Source organism: Alosa sapidissima, chromosome 15 (assembly GCF_018492685.1).
Source record: "Alosa sapidissima isolate fAloSap1 chromosome 15, fAloSap1.pri, whole genome shotgun sequence".
Classification (NCBI taxonomy): domain Eukaryota; kingdom Metazoa; phylum Chordata; class Actinopteri; order Clupeiformes; family Clupeidae; genus Alosa; species Alosa sapidissima.
Window position 1 is genome coordinate 2,190,873 of NC_055971.1, and position 17,515 is coordinate 2,208,387.

The 17,515-nt window shown below is 43.5% G+C and overlaps 2 protein-coding genes across 2 annotated transcripts in view; one reads left to right on the forward strand and one right to left on the reverse strand.

Moving 5' to 3' along the window:
• LOC121683381 (protein furry homolog) overlaps nt 1-17,515 on the forward strand; it is a 227,594-nt gene that overhangs the window by 184,757 nt on the left and 25,322 nt on the right. The window contains exons 42-50 of the mRNA XM_042063004.1: nt 1,581-1,675; nt 1,765-2,339; nt 2,528-2,625; nt 2,722-2,892; nt 2,975-3,115; nt 4,142-4,321; nt 5,194-5,340; nt 5,586-5,660; nt 5,861-6,031. Of these exons, the coding sequence (XP_041918938.1) occupies nt 1,581-1,675; nt 1,765-2,339; nt 2,528-2,625; nt 2,722-2,892; nt 2,975-3,115; nt 4,142-4,321; nt 5,194-5,340; nt 5,586-5,660; nt 5,861-6,031 (1,653 nt within the window). The remainder of the gene's footprint in view (nt 1-1,580; nt 1,676-1,764; nt 2,340-2,527; nt 2,626-2,721; nt 2,893-2,974; nt 3,116-4,141; nt 4,322-5,193; nt 5,341-5,585; nt 5,661-5,860; nt 6,032-17,515) is intronic.
• On the reverse strand, nt 10,136-11,803 carry LOC121683377 (endogenous retrovirus group PABLB member 1 Env polyprotein-like). Its single transcript, XM_042063001.1, has 2 exons — nt 11,051-11,803; nt 10,136-10,990 (listed from the first exon to the last, which is right to left on the reverse strand). The coding sequence occupies exons 1-2, from the start codon at nt 11,252-11,254 to the stop codon at nt 10,229-10,231; spliced, it is 966 nt and encodes a 321-aa protein (XP_041918935.1). The 5' UTR covers nt 11,255-11,803; the 3' UTR covers nt 10,136-10,228.

Sequence of the window (17,515 nt, forward strand, 5' to 3'; positions counted from 1 at the left end):
GGATTTTAAGGGAAATCTTAACTTAATGTGTTTTGTGCAGGCACCAACAAAGCTGAACAGGCACCAGCTGTTTAGCTAGCTGTTAACGTTAGCAGCTGTTAGCAGCTGTACGCTGACTAAATGGACTTATTTATACAGTCTATGACAGGGGTTCCCAAACCTTTTCACGACAAGGCCCCCCAAATACCACTAGGTTCTGGCCAAGGACCCCCTTGATGTGTTATTAAACCCATCGACAATACTACGGCAAATGTAAAAATACATTAAGCTAATCCTAATAATTATTTTAGCCACAAGCACTTCGCGATGGAGCATACAGTGTGTAAAAATTGTATTTGGGGCTTTCTGCTATATGAGAGCTATCACTCTACTATTATTCCCAGTCATTATCATGGGAAATATAATGTTCAGATATGCCTCACATTATTATAATGGCATTGTATAACAACCCTCATAGTAATAGGTATATTTAACATTTTCCAAATGTATTTATTTTTTGCTTTTATTTTTCCTTCCAACTTGCTGAGCCTGGCACCCCCTCGCGGCCCCCACTTTGAAAACCACTGGTCTATGAAATTAAAAACGCCACTACACATAGAAACCGATAATAAATCATTCTGGCTAGTTGTTATTACTTACCTATCCATTTAATCCGGTGTCTTCCATGTCGTTAATCCTGCTAGTCATAGACCACTTGACTGAACTGAACTAGGGAAAACAGCGTCGGAAAGATTCAGTTGCTATCAGTTTATAACAGACATGTTGTGCAACACTGCCATCTGCTGGTTGTTCAGTGGAGGGTGTCTTCGCATTCAAATCTAGTGGTATTTATTTATGGATCTGGGTGTGCAGGAATGTCTCAAAATTACGTCATCGACATAAAAACAAAAAGGAGATTCACAAATGCAGATTCCACATACAAAGTCAAGCATATTTATTTGCAAATCTCGAAAATATTTTTACAAAGACACGTTTATTTATATAAATTTGTTTATTTATTTGTATGTCACATTTTTATATTTGTATTTTGTATTTGGATATTTATAAATGTATGTATATGTATATATATATATCCTTTTATATATATTTAAATCATTTTGAGACAATCCTCACTCCATAGCTTATTAACACTTACAAGCTGCATGTTAACAGTTAGTTAATGTTATTAAAAGATAACAACAGTTAACTAACTGTTAGTAATGAATTGTTAACTGCTTATTATGCACTGTTAATACCTAATAAGCACATGTTATTCTAAAGCGTTAACGGGCCAGGGTGTTAAATGTTGAACTGTAGTCTGCTGACAGAATCTTGACCTAAGAATGTCACGGCCAGGCTAATTTTCCTGGAACCAAAAACAGACAACAAAGAAACTTTCTTCAAGCAGGTTGTAATGAATCTCCTTCACAAACTTGAGGACTGTTAGAAATTCAGAAAAATATTGTGATCTAAGTATAGCAGTATAGCAGACAAACAAAACAAAAAAAAACAGAAATTTCACAGAGCAAAGTCAAGTGTCTGTGTGTGTGTGTGTGTTTGTGCTTACAATATGTATGAAAAATAATTTCTTATCTGTCTAGGGTTATGTGATGGAAGTTCTTCTCACGCTGGAGTCAGTAGTAGACAACTTGGCAGAAAGCCTCAAAAACAATGACCTGATGGCAATCCTGACAAGGTATACTTCCCCAATTTACCATCCTGGCCATTGTGGGAATGTTTATATCAGTTTTGTGTCCATTAATATTATGATATTTTGCTATGCAGAGCAACCTCTCCCGACCTCTTGTGTAATGGAAAGCTGACATCCAGCAGGAAGAGCACTGGCGAACTGAACCTGTTCTCAGGTCCTTCCTCCTTAGAGCACAACCGCCACCAGAGAAGTTACTCTGTCCCCAAGAAATTTGATGAGGCAAAGTACTCCTCCCAGGTCCCACGCAGTGCCACGCTGGACTCTGGTGCCTGTACCCATCAGAGCCAGAACCCCATCCCCTCCATGGACTGTTTCAGCAACTCCACCAGTATTAACCACCCTAGTAATCTGCTGACCACCATCTTCTGGGTGGCTGTGTCCCTAATGGAGTCAGATTTTGAATGTGAGTACCAAATGTCCCTGCGGCTTCTGAGCAAGCTGCTGGCCCACCTGTCTCTGGACAGGCCGGAGAATCAGGAGAAAATGGAGAAGCTGCAAACTCAACTGAGGTGGAGTAGCTTCTCTGGGCTGCAACACCTTTTGCTCAAGGGCTTCACCTCAACCTCCAACACAGAGCTTACGCTTCAGCTGCTCTGCCAGCTTACACCTATCTCACGGGCACCTGTAGTGGACACCTCACAGGCCATAGGTAACACACACACACACACACACGGCAAGAGCACACACACATGGCATCACACATGCAGATGAGTGCAATAACTCCATTCCTGTTCTGTAATGCGGAACTCTTAGTGTTTTGTATTTGAATGTCACGCAAATGTTTTGGGAATGTTTGGAACAGTATTCCCACAGAACTTTATTTTTTTCATTTTGTAGGTTTCCCTCTGAATGTGCTATGCCTACTCCCCCATCTTGTGCAGAACTTTGAGTGTCCTACACAGTTTTGTAAAGATGCTGCTGAGAGAATAGCCCAGGTTTGTTCGGGCACAGCATTGTCATAGATATTGTTGGTGAAGTGGAATGAAGTGTTGCTGTCCGATTTGTAATTTTTTGTTTTTACTGATTTACAGGTATGTCTGGAGGATAAAAATTGCAAATTGTCCAATCTGGCCCACGTCATGACTCTGTACAAAACTCACACCTACACACGTGACTCCACCTCCTGGGTGAGCGTTGTATGTCGCTACCTCCATGAGGCCTTCGCTGAAATCACCTTCAACATAGTTACCTACATGGCAGAGGTGTGTGTGGCCCATTGACCTACATGGCAACTTTCCTGTCCTCTGTCTGCATTCTTCATATGTCATTTTTCTTTTTTTGCAGCTGTTGGAAAAAGGCATTCCCAGTATGCAACAGACCCTCCTACAGATAATCTACAGCCTCCTCAGTCACATGGACCTCAGTGACATTCAAGCCAAGCCTTTTAATGTAGAAGTACTCAAGACAATAGAGACATTTGTTCAAGTAAGATGCTATCAATTAATTGTCCTTAGCGTGTATGTACTGTGTGTGTGTGTGTGTGTGTGTGTGTGTGTGTGTGTGTGTGTGTGTACCGGTCTCCCTAAAAACTAGTGTTAATCCTGATAACAAGGATTTCAAGCACAGTCTTGATAGCTGTTCAGCAGTCCTGGAGAGTTGAGAGGAATTTCTGTGGAGTGATGTTACACTTTACATGATGCGGCTTTAACCATTGTCTTGTAGACCAACTTATGTCTTTCAAGTCATTGACTTTCCCACCCTCTGTTGAGCCTCAACTCACAAATAATTCTAACCCTAACCCTAACTCTAGTCCTGGCACTCAGTTGCACAAGTTCTTGACACAATGCAGGATTCATAGTCTATTAAAAGTGAAGTGACATCCTGGTCCTGTGAATAAATATCCAAAGAAATGTCCAGCTGTAGTGACTTAGAATCTGAGTCATAAAGTCAGAAAATCTCCATTATTAAGCCGTAAAAATGCAATCATCATCTAAGTCTTAAGATCTTAATTGCATTTTAAGGCATATTAATGGAGATTTTCTGACATTTTCTATTCTATAGAACTTCCAGACATATTCTACTACCTTCTCTTTATCAATGTGTATAACTTGTATGAAGACTTAAGTACATTTTGTACCATATTAGTAATGAAAATGTTACTGGGTAGTTTTAACATACAAATATGCATGACTCAAAATGCTTTCCAAGAATCCAGCCTGTGTGGCATAGCCAGTTAACCTATAATAATATAATAAGCCTTTTTCTTGAATCTTGAAAAAGCATGACCTTGTGTGTAAGTTGTAAATTCAAAGGCACACCCAAAGTTCTATAAATTCTCCTGTTGCTTTGACTGCCAGCCACATTGCTGAGATATTCCATACATCCTATCACGAATGAACTTCTCTTTACAAACTATTTTACTGCCTTATCTGTGGCCCATATTCTGCCCATAGCACTAGCCACTACGGCTTAACGTACGTGTGTGTGTGTGTGTGTGTGTCCATGCTCCAGACTTCGCACTGGAAGGAAGCATTGAACATTTTGAAGTTGGTTGTGTCGCGCTCAGCCAGCCTGGTTCAGCCGACATCCCAGCCCAGCAGCCTCGCACAACTGGAGAGCAACAGTGTGTGGAAGAATTCCTCTAAGATCCTACCAGGGAAAACTCTGGACTTCCACTTTGATATTTATGAGGTATATGTGCCATGATCCTTCTCTCTCACTCTGATGATACTTCATCCTTTTTCCTGTCATGTACAAGAGTGTCCTGTAGTGTGTCATTGCTCTAGTGAGAGGGTAAAGCTGTCTGTCTGTAGAAATAAATTTTCACAAAAACGTGATGGAATTTTCTTCTCTACATAGATAGATAGATACTGTAGATAGATAGATACTTTATTGATCCCCAGGGGAAATTCAAGAAATAGTGGATTTAGGAGACATTTGAGTTGTTACACTGTCCTGTAATTTTCGATATTTGTATGCAGCTAAAACAAGAAGCAGACAGCTACTTTTGGCTCCCCTTCCTAGTGATGTGAAGGCTTGTGGGAGGAGAATGTGTGAGAAACAAACACTACGTTTTTTGTGTGCTCTGTGAATTCCAGGAAATGATGTCATTCCAACCACGTCTTTGCTCTGCCTCCTTTGTGTTTCAGCCAGTGAGAGTTCAGGTTCTGGGAAAAGCACAAACAGAAAAAAGTTTATACATTGTTGGAGTAGATCCTTTTCCTCTCTGTCAAATATCCTCTTATTTTTAGGCTTGGCTAAGCAGAACAGGCAAAGGAAAGGCCGTGAGGTGGGGAGTTTCAGAGACAGCAGGATACAAGTGAATACAATTTAGTAAAGCTGGCTCAGTCATCCTGGTGTTTGTAATGCTCCAAGTTCCACAAGAGCTTTCTATGATATTCTGAAGTACTAGTCTGTCAGACTAGTTTGCCAGATGACCTGACTTCAGGTACTAGAAGACAGAACATGGATGGATTATGTTAAGGAAACCTCCTCTCTGTTGTGTAAGTGATCAGACTGCCTCCTCTCTACCTCACCTCTGTTGTACATATCCTTCCTGGCAGACTCCTGTGATTGGCCGATGCTTTGATGACCTTCACGGCTCTCGGAGTGCCATTGCAGTGACACACAGCACCTCCTCTACCTCCTCTGCCTCCAACTCCAACACTGAGCTGGTGCCTGTTAGCTGGAAGAGGCCACAGTCCTCACAGGCAAGTCACTTGTACTCTCACTTGGAACATGGCGACAAAGTAATGATATCTGCATCACATCAGTGAGTTAAAAATCTGAAGATATTGTATGACCACTGTCACAGAATGGATTAAATAGGGTCCATAGTTGCTCTGGTATGTCTCTGCTCATAGCCCTGTGAGCAGGTATAAATGAAAAAAAAAAATCAAATTTGCTCAATTTACTGTAATTACAGTATTTGAAATTAAGTTATTTCTCCTTGCAGAAGAGAACTAGAGATAAACTGGTGAATGTCTTATCTCTGTGTGGACAAGAGGTCGGATTCACAAAGAACCCATCGGTATGCACAACTTAATATTAATTTGGTGTTGAAGCATTGCTATTTAGTGTGTTTTCCTGCAAATTTAAGATGAAAAGCTAAATAGTTTTCAGTTTATAGGATAAAAACAGATGTTGTGGTTGGTCAGCTGGGCAGTTCTATCTGTCGGTCAGTTCTATCTGTCGGTCAGTTCTGTCTGACATGAGTTGATATGTTTGTAGGTGATTTTCTCCTCCTGTGGGGAACTAGACCTCATTGACCACCAGCCAAGTCTGGTGTCCTCAGACGACGGGACACGTGACCAGGACAACATGGATGACACTACCTCAGAGCAGCAGTTCTGGGTCTTCAATGATTTTGACTTCCTTGATGTGGAGCTGGAGGATGGAGAGGTGAGTGTCTGGCCACAACATCTGGTAACTCATGGACATAATCTTTCATCAATCAATCAATCAATCAATCAATCAATCAATCAATGTATTGTTAAAAGTGCAGTATCACCATGCAACATGATCTCAATACACTGTACACAAACAAATTAACAAATAATGGGGGTGGGGGTAAGTGAAAGCAAACAAAGACAAAAGATGCCAGACAGAGCGGCGTAATCGCCAGCGTACCCGTGACAACAAGTCCGAATCTCTGTAGGCGTGACAGCTCAGCAGCTTGCCAGACATCTCACGTTGGAGACAGGTGACCAGCCACAGTGATTCCCTAATCTTGGTGTGAATAATGATGCCTTGTAAAGTATTACATGCTTTACATGCAGTCTATTTATTTTATATATTATTATAACATTATTATTATTATTTTAATAATTTATTATTATTATTATTATTATTATTATAACATTATAGAGGAGGAAGGGAAAATATATATACATAATATACAAAATACATAAAATATATAATTAATATAATAATAACAATGACAAAATAACATTAACAGGTACAATTTGACATAGGAAAGTTTGTGATTACAGATCTGAATTGATTATAGGAAGGTAGAGACTTCAATGTATATTACATTGAAGATTATTCCAGGAAGTAGGGGCACCATAACAAAAGGCCGACTTTCCCAACTCAGAATGGATACGAGGAACCTTGAGCATCAAACAGTCATTTGATCTGGTCTGATAGGGACCAGAATTCCAAACAAGCATGTTTGAAATATAACCTGTAATTTCCCAACCATACTTTTGTAAATAAACAGATACCAATGATTATGTCTCCTCTCTGTCAAAGATGACCAACCCACTTTACCACTACACAATGATGAGTGCTATAGCCATCAACAATAATGAATCTCAGGGCTTTAAATGAACAAGCAGTAGCATTTCTATACATCACATCACCATAGTCTAGGACTGACATCAAAGCTGCTTCAACAACTTGTTTCCTAGTTCCCATAGGGAGGCTGGCTTTGTTTCTGTAGAAGACACCAATTTTTTGTCTCAGTTATTTTACTAAGATGGCTATATGGTCATTAAGATGATCATGTGAGTTTCTCATCCAGCCAGATACCAAGATATTTATATTCAGAGACTCTTATCAATGTTGGAACCATTTACAGTGGCTATTTGCACACCATTAACCTCAATGTTCCTCGCTCTAGTAAATGGCATAGTTTACTTTTCATTTAGTACTAATTTAAGATTAGTGAGATCTTCTTGAAGAACAAATAAAAGCTGTAGATTATCAATGGCAAGTTGAACAGAGTCAGCAATACAGTATAGTTCAAACCAATTTAGATATTTTGGGGCAGTATGTAATGTAGTTCTAGTATGTAAAAATGAAATCAGACATGATTGCAAAACAAGCTAAACACATTCAGTCAAACAGTTTAGTCTATCTAAATTTGATTGAGCAAAGAAAAGAAAAGAATAAGATTATGTGATAGTGGCCAATACTTTCAGGAATAATCTAAAGGTAGGCATTGGATGACTTCCCATAATTTATTAACATGGGCATGTTTATCTCCAAATACTAAATAATCACACCACTTTCCCGATACTAGTACCAGTAGTACCAGTGTGCATCCAAAAGGATGACACTGCTTGTGCTAGTCTGAATAGCTGTAGGCCATACTGAAGGGCAGTTGACGTTTAACCACTACAATTGGTCATGGTCTGCCCAGAAAAGAAAACATACAAGCACAGAACTGAGCTGAAAGTGGTTGAGCAGCCTATTGAGTTGAACTTTCAGTGTATTCTTCAGCAATCTCATTGAAGTCTAGATGTCTATGATTTAAGTCTCTCAACTGTCTCCCTTAAGTTGCTCATTTTCATCTCTCTATAATAAACTTGCTTTTATCTGTTTTCATTTATGCTACCAAGGAGCTCAAGGTATGTATCCTAATATGAATACAAAGAGCAGTGTAATGGAAAGACCAGCTTCAGAGGACATAATTTAGTTTGTTTCTTTAGTTGAGTCATTTTGGCACATTTCTCATATCATATGTTATTCAAAAACTCAAAAATGATGTTTAAATCCTCATAAACAAATTGTTCTCCCTCCACTCCATCTGGCCACTTCTCATATTATGTAGGCAAATTTGTTTGTATAATTCAAATGACCCACATTATCAGTGCCTGCATTGTCAGTTGCAAATGCATATAGAAATAGTACAGTAAAAATATTATACAGCTTCTTAATTGAGCTTATGCAATCTACGTAATTATGCTAACAGTGGCCATATCGTTGACATATGCATAGATTCATTTAATACAGCTGTTTTTTGGGGGGTTTTTTTTACAAAATTTAACGTCATTGTATGTTGCGTAATACGGCTGTTCTAACAACCCACTGTCAGAAAACGGAAAGGGAAGGAGAAATGTAAGCAGTATCTTCTCTTGATATCGACCAGGTAAAGCCATCAGGCTACTGGGCTCTGCTCAGCTCAACTCAAATCTACGCACTTCAAGTAGATGTCATGTAAACAATATGGCCGCGGTAAACTACTTCCGGTGTCTGTGAACCAATTAGTAAATAGTCTTACCCCCATAACATTTACGCACTTACTCATTGTGAAAGGCATGACATGCAAAACTGTTGGACCAATTATCATTGTTAATCAAGCATATATATTATATTGTAGTTCATCAGTCTCAGTGAAAAGGCATTTTAATTTGAACATTGGATGGTGAAGGTTGGTTCAGCTTGGTCAAAGGCACAAAATGTGGTTGAAATGTCACAGGCCACCAAATCAGCGGATGTGCCAGATGTGTGTCTGGCAGATGGCTGATGTCTGGTAAATTGACACTGTATCAGAATGGGCTTTACAGCACACACAATATTATTTTCCACATCTACAGAGGAAAGAGCATCAGAGCTGAGGTGTCTGCTTCTCTTGCAGAGGAACTCCTTCTATGCCTGTTTATTAGATTAGATTAGATTAGATTCAACTTTGTCATTGTGCAGAGTACAAGTACATAGACAACGAAATGCAGTTTGTGTCTAACCAGAACTGCAAAAAATAACACAAAAGTGAGCAAGAGCTAGAATGCTGCCCATTTCAGTTATATGAAAGCAGTGTTTCCGCTAGATTTTTTTTTAACAGTGGCGGCGGCATAAGTGAAGTGAAACTGGACCATAATAACCTCCGACTAGTTTTAGGCTACTTATTGTTAAATTGCAATGTGAGTGGCAGCCGGCAGGAGTGGATACGTTGGCAGGATTGTTTAAAAAGCAACTGCAACTACATTGTGCATCTGCCCTGCTCAGTCTGTTGGGGATCACATTGGCCAGCGGCAGTGGCAAGTGCAACACAAACAGTTTGCCTGAACTGACAATTGTTGGATTCACGATCGTTTTGCGTTGTGTTTTAGTTCTGATGTGTTCTGATGGTCAATAAAGCTTGACGGCTGGATCAGGATCGGTGATCAAAAGAATTTATTGTAGATGGTACAACACTCACTAACCGAGCACAGGCTAAGTCTCAAACAGTAAAACTGCACAGAGTCTAACAGGTGTGGTAGTTAGTAGAAGCGGGCTGCTATTGAGCGTCTTGGCATAAGATGCTCCCCGAGTCGCTTCCTCGATCCGTCTCGAAGTCCAAACCTGAGACAAAGCCTGTTATACTAAAATCAACGTAAATCATGCCAACGTGGAAGGTACCAGCCATAGCTCAAAAATAATAGGAAGATGGAAGGTGATATCTTATTCCGTCCATGCCATCACTAAGGCCATCAGTCTGACCTTTCTGATGGTAAATCCTATGTGTAGCCACACAGGCGCCTAAAGATTAGAGCTAGGGAGTGAAACAATGGCATGCACCTCTCCACGTCTCTACTACACACAAAAGTAACACAAAAGTAACACAAATGAACACATCAGAATACATACAGAAATACCCCAGATTTCTACAGTCCCCCCTCTTGATCAATTAAAAAACACAGATTTTTATAGATCATACAAAACAAATAAAGTCTGATGTGGTCTAAAGAACAGATAACAAACCAAGGCAACACAAGATCTCAAGCACTTTGAAAAAGGAAAAAGTGCCGGCATCTTAAAAGAAAAACATAATAATAACTGATTTCGTTCCGGAGGATTGGCTCACACATAAAAGGAAATTAAAAAGGAAAGGAATCAAACCCACATCCTCGGTTCATCCCGAGGCTGGGCAGCAGGAGGTGCTCTAACAGGGGCCAATCTTGGAGTGGTAGTAGTGGCACGCTTGATGATACACAACACCACTTGGATAGCTAAGTAAATGACAAAGATGGGAATGAGCAGGGGCATAATGAACTGGACAATCTGAGCAAACAGGGACCCACCCCAGCTACTCAACCAACCTCCCAGGGACCAGCTACCATTATCCCGCTTAAGCTGCTGCACGTTGGTGTAAATATCTTTGATGTAATTTGAGACATTACCGGTCGAGTCAGGCACGTAAGTACAGCATTCCTGTCCAATCAGAGCACAAGCACCTCCCTTACTGGCCAAAACCACGTCCAGGCAGAGCCTATTCTGAAGGGCAACCCGTCTTACTGCATACAGTTCCCGGTTAATGTCTGAAAGAGCGCGTGCAGTGTCATTAGCTACTACATCAACAATGTGTACCAGGTCTCTAATCTCATCAAGCGCCACAGTTAGGCCATAAGTTGGAATTAAAGCGGCAAAGAATCTCTGTGTCGGGGTTGCAACAATACTGTGACCCCCAAAAGCGTCACGCTTAGTCCTAGGGTGTATGGATGTTGACTCACCCACCAAATGTTCCCTCTCCACAATCCTCACAGCTGGAACAACATAAGCTAGATAACATGAGCCTTGCCAATTAGGGGGAAGATAGGAATATGCATACTGTCCACACACAAACATGGAACCACGTACAGGGGCTAGTGCATTAGTGACGACCGTGCTTCCTGACGTTACACCTGGAACACGCATCATCGGGGGAAGGGGAATAAGGACCACTTCACCTGACTGTTCAATGGAAACCTCAGTCTGTCCAACCTGAACTTCATATGGGCAGATGCTCCGACCTACCACCGACCGTCCACTCTTGTCGGCCACCCAACAGATCACACCACGTGGGGCATAACTCAATTTAAAGCTTAGTAGGGGGCCCTCCGACCCATGGAGGATTGGGAAAGATGTCATCAGGGGAACCATTTGTAGTACTGTTAAAGGCTGCTACATACTCAGGGATGGTAAAGGGGATGGCTATGTAAGGATACACTTCAGAGGCAGATGGCATTAACCCGCATACCCAACACGAATGCTTACGTTTGGCCTGGGCCAACCCATGAGCAGTTTTCAGGAAAGTGTTGTCCTTGTGCACATCATGATGGCTGTCATACAGAGTATCAGTAACAATAACCAGGTGGCATAGGATAACAGCACAACAAAACAACATTTTCGGTGACATTTTCAGATGATAAAGGAGACACACAACAACAACAGTTACACAACACAGAATTCAGTGAGCTGATCGCTGTTAGAGAATGATGGAGTTGAGGATTCCTTTGGGAAACAGAGTCTTTTTGGGGAGAAGTGCAAGAGACCGGCAGGCAACAGTTCAGTTCAAAGGCAAAAGTCTCTGTTCTGGATGATGTCCGTGACTTCGAGCAACTTCATGGGTACATGTGGAGTGAAAGTAAAGAGCAGTATCAGTTGGAGGATAGTTATGGTTGCAGTGAGAACAATCATATAATGATTAAATGTAATACATAATCAAGTTATAATATTGATTTTAACATAACAATATAATATGCAAACAAATAATGATACATTTCTGATTACATAAACCGGTGAAATGTTTAATCACTTCTGAATTAGTTAATAGCTAATGCCAATAATAAAAAACAGGTAAGACTTGTCCAAGTCTATCACCTTTCTGAGCATGAGTTTGTGTCAACAAGAGTCAATTAGCACAACACTCCAGGCAGGCTCAGTTTTACAGGGAAAGATTCTACGCTGGTGTCCCTACCCTTTTCATTTTTTCCTCTGACCTCCCGTGAAAACAACAAATCCACCGTCAAAATGAAAGTCTTCCGTGAATCTTCCTCCCTGGTCTACACCCTATTTCTAAAAAGAAGACGGGCGGAAAATCAGATATAATTCGTACCCTGCCCGGGCGTGTCATGTTTCAGGCGGATCAACTAGTTTGCAGTGGCTCGCATGTATCCATTTGGTTTTGCCCTGGACCTTTACTGCCGACTGTGTGATCAACAAGATCTGATACGGCCCATCGTACTTCGCTTCTAGCGCTAACCTTTGGGGCTTGTGAATCATCACCCACTGACCTGGCACTAGAGAGTGCCCACCTTCCGGAGGGGCTCCCCAGGCCTCTTTTCACTTGATTAGCCGCTGTCTGGACCGCTTCTGTCAATTGCACACAGTAGTTCAGCATTGCATCTGATGTCAGGTGGATGTCGACTTTCCTCAGATTAATCGTGCCTGGTGCAGAGAAAGGCCTGCCAGTCACAATCTCAAATGGGCTGAGTCCTGTGTCTCTGTTGCTTGTAGCACGCATGCTACACAGGACTGTTGGTAAGGCATCAACCCAAGAAATGCCTTCTTGATGTTTCTTGGCCAGTCGTTCCTTCAACGTCCGGTTGGCTCTCTCCACCTGCCCAGAGGATTCTGGGTGGTAAGGGCAGTTCAGGGACCATTGCACATTCAGCATGCGGGCCACCTCGGCGCAGACTGCTCCAGTGAAGTGTGTTCCGTTGTCTGAGCAGATCTGTTCCGGCAATCCGTATCGGGGAATGATGTCTTTCACGAGGACTTTGGCAGTGTGTAGTGCAGTTCCGGATCGTGCCGGGAACGCCTCGATCCACCTGAAGAACTTGCACAGGACAATCAGAACGTCGCGATAGCCTTTGCCCTTTGGAAGGGTGATGTAATCTATCTGAAGAACTCTGGAAGGCCCTGGTGGAGCAGGTGTTTTCAATGTTGGCAGCTTGACCTTTCTGTCGTGGTTGTTTTGCCGACAGATGGCACACCGCTTGACGATGTCCCTGGCCGTTGCTGTGAACTTTGGGGCCCACCAGACCTGTATGAATCTGTTCCTCATCTTTTCCACTCCCACGTGTCCAAGTGAATGAATTTGCGTCGCCAGGTATGGCAGAAGACTTTCTGGAGCCACTATTCGTGTTCCAAACCTCCACAGGTTATAGTCATGGAGCTTCGCCGCATTTTCAATCCAAGTCCACTTCTCTTCTCGGCTTGCGCTGTTCTGCATGTCTTTGATGTTGGCCAAACTTTCCCGTTTTCCCTCTTCAGATGTTTCCTTGACCTTCTTTGTCACTCTCGTCATGCATTTCTCATTGTCATTTTCAAAAATGTTCCTGTTACCGTTAGATCCGTCCGTGTTTCCATTTCCGTGTCCATTCTCGTTTGTTGTTTCGTTATCCCCCCCTTCTCTTTTTCTTGCGGCTGTTCTTGACGCCGCATCCGCCAATGCATTGCCTCTTGCCTCAAGGGTGTCTTGCCTTGTGTGTGCCTTCACTTTTACGACTGCCAGGTCTTTTGGTAGTTGCATTGCATCCAACAATTCAGCCACAAGCTCTCCGTTTTTGATGGGTGTTCCTCTAGCTGTTACAAAACCCCGTTGTTTCCACAGAAGTCCAAAATCCATTGTAACTCCATGCACGTAGCGTGAGTCACCGTAGACAGTAGCTGTCTTACCTTCTGCGAGTTTCAAAGCTTCAATCATTGCTTTCAGTTCTGCTTGTTGGGCTGAAGTGCCAGGAGTCATGGAATCAGATGCCAATACTTCGTGTTCGGTTGTCACAGCCCATCCAGCACCACGGATTCCATCCTCCACTAGCGAGGAGCCATCAGTGAACAGTACTAAGTCTGGGTTTTGGAGGGGTTCCTCCTTCACTGGGTGTTCTTGCTCCAAGAGAGCCACCAGGTCTTCACACCTGTGGTCTTCTGTCCCGTCGGTGTCAGTGGGAGCTAGCATGGTGGATGGATTGGATATTGTAGCTTTCTGAATGACAATGTTTGGAGATTCAAGCACCGCTTGCCAGTTTCCCCAACGGCTGTCAGAGACACATGGAACTTTTCGTCCGGCCATCAAGGTGTTCACTGAGTGTGGGCATTTGACAAACAGTTGTTGATCAAGCACGATGTTGTTGACCAGCTGTATAGCTAAGTATACAGCCTGTATTGCTCTCAGACAGGGTCCAAACCCAAGGGCTGTAGTGTCAAGTTTGGCAGAATAGTAGCCCACCGGTCTCATCAGGCCTCCATGTTCTTGTGACAGTATGGATGTCAGGTAGCCACGGTTCTCGTTGACAGAGAGTAAATGGTCGTCTGACATTGGGTATTCCCAAAGCCGGAGCTTCACACAGTGCCTTTTTCAAATCTTCAAACGCTTTCCGTTGTTCTTCTCCAAATTGGATCTGTTCCTTCGAATCTGGTCTTCCTTTTAGCAAGTCATTCAGGGGTTGAGCAATCTCAGTGTAACATTCCACCCAGGATCTGTTGTAATTGCAGAGCCCAAGAAAAGATTGAAGTTCTTTGACTGTCTTGGGGTCCTTCGGATTGCAGCAGTTCGGTCTTGAGTGATTTTACGTTTGCCTGGGGATATCTTTTGTCCGAGGAACACAACTTCTGTCTGTGACATTTGTGCTTTTTCGTAGCTGATTTTGTGGCCTTTGGCGTGCAGATAGTCCAGTAAGGCCAGCACGTCTCTGTCGTGTTCTTCTTCAGTTTCAGATGGAATCAAAATGTCGTCCAAATACGTGATGACCTCTGAGGTCAATTTGGGTGCTTCAGGAAGCGTGAGGTGTCGTCGTAGTGCCTGGTGGTAGATGGTTGGTGCGCAGCTTAGGCCCTGAGGCAGTCTTTTCCAATGGTATTGGCTCCCGTCGAAGGAGGCGGCCAGCCAGTCTTGACACTCTGCGGCGATGGGAATTGTCCAGTAGGCGTTGACGCTGTCCAGCACCGTGAACATTGTATATATACTGAATTTCTCTCCGGATGGTCCACAAGCTGTCTTGGTGACGCCTGACAGAGGAATTTTGTGTTTCTTCAATAGTTTGGACGAAAAAACGGAGTTTAGCACCAGTGTCAATCAAAAATTCAATTTCAATGTGTTCTTCAAGCAAGGCAGTAACGTAAAGGGTGTCGTCGGCAAGTCGTAGGGCGGCGGCAATTGATCGGAGTGAGGGGGTGTCTAGTTTCCCGGGACCGCAGAGAAGAGGGTTTCCAGCTGCTCCATGCTCAGGTTTTTAAATCTTTTCAACATGGCTTTCTTGTCCTCATCATTGTCGGACCCCTCATCTCTCCTCCGGCGGTTTGGTTCTTCCCCGCAGGACTTCCAGTTTTTTGGCTTTTCCTTGCAGTCTTTTTTCCAGTGGCCTGTCTTCCCACAACTGTGGCACTTCCCTTTCTTTTCTCGCATCTCCTTGCCCTCTCTCTGGTTGGCATTCAGGTTTCTGATCTTCACCTCAGTATCGCGTGCTACTCTGATGGCACAGTTCATGACTTGATGGAAATCAATGTTGTCATCCTCCCAGTTGGCGAAGATTAGTTTCACTCCTTTTTGGATGTCAGGCAGGAGCCCCCGAAGATATTGACTCTTCAAAGGCTCCACACAGGCCGCTGCGATGGTGTCGGAGTCGTGGTTCATTCCCCCGTATTGCAGATAGAGTTCAATGAAGCGGTTCCCGTAGGCGTCCACAGACTCTCCCTCTTTCTGCAGGCAAGCAGAGATTTTGGACCAGTCAACTGTGGCCTTTGCTTGTTGTCGTAGCCACTGGCGAATTTCTTCCCATGCGTCATCCAACTTCTCTGACATTTAGCACACAATGTAGGATCTTCAATGCGTCAAAAGGGTGCAGGTCTCTCATCTCCTTGAGTTCTTTTATCTTCGTCCAGGTATGCCGTCCGGCATCCCGAGAGTGTTGTATGGCGGCAGACCATTTCTGGATTTCGTCGCCTTTTGCTGGTTGGTAGAACACGGACACACCATCAGCGTTGGCTACTCTGAGTACTGGGCATATGAGTGCCTCATCAGCTGATTCATCCCAGACATCCCATCCCTCTGCTGGTGGTCTGCGCCTCTTGGTCTTTGGCTTGGTTACGGGAGCAGCCGCTCCCTGGCTTGCATTAGATGTGGATGGGGCGTCCGTCACGGGGACAGCAGTTGCGTTATCATTCGCTGGTGCTTGGTTGGCTTGTTCAGGTGGCAGGTATTGGGGGTTGGTTGCCGGTGGTGCTGGTAACAGCATGGATGGGGTTGGAGTGGGTGCTGTAGCAGTGTCCAGTGGCTGGTAATGGCCCTGCTGGGGTTGAGCAGTTTGTGGGTAGTGGGTCACATATGAAGTGTAGAGGCCAGGGCCTGTTGGTGGGCCCATGCTGGCTTGAGCATCAGCTGTAGATTGTTGGTAAGCGGGGCCTCTCCCTGTTGGCTGGTACCCGCCAGGTGGGGTGCTGCTCATTGGCTCAAAGAGACCTCCGATAGCTGGATAGTGTGCGATGAAACTGCCTCCCAGCTCAATAGTGTCAGAGATGTCCACTGCACTTCCAGAAGCCTCCACCATGGCAGGTGGCGCTGCTGGGTCCAAGCCATGCAGTGTCGGATAGAGGCGGGTGTTGTGCTGCCAGTCACGCCCCCCTCCCCCATGATGGGGCGGTGGTAGTGGGAGGAGTTGGCTCCTCCCCTCAGAGTGGCGCGCTGTGACTGCTCCTCTTCGCCTCATTCCAGTGTGTTCTAGCAACATGTCTGCTTCTGCCAACTGTTCCTCCAAATCACATCTCTCCATCTCACTTCTCCAAGTCTTGTCTCGAATCTCTGTCTCCAATTCTTGTATCTTCCTTTTCAATGACTCTTCCACAATTGCGGCCGTCTGCAACCTCTTTCCAGCTATCCCTGCCTGTGATTTCAACTCTTCTGCCAGACATGTAGTACGGTGTTTTTCGGGATCCACCTCCTGCGAGCAGGATGCCCGCATAGCCCCCATAAAGGATCGCCTTAGTTGACTCATTAACAAAATGGCTTGTTTCAAATTATTATTGGGGCCCGAAGCCATACGAATTGGACAATGTGTTCGTACAAGGACGTGGTCCTTTATTTAAACTTTTCACTTAGATTTGTCAGTAGTGTGTGATGATTTAGTGCCAACTTTTGCGATTATGCTTTGGCCAAAGAAAAAAAAAGGAACCTTTCTCTCTCTCTCTGTCCTCCTTTTTTTCCCCACACACGCACACTCACACACACACGCTCGCTGCTCCCGCCAGTGAAAAGAAAACTCTTTATCTCTCTCGCTCCGTAACCTGGCACTTGGTAAGTTATTTTACTCACAGCATGAAGCCACAACAATAAATTTCACCAGTGTCAGTTCCACTTAACTCAGACTATTTCTTTTCTCCCAAAACGGCTGGACAACGATAAAAAATAATGTCTCTCACACCTTT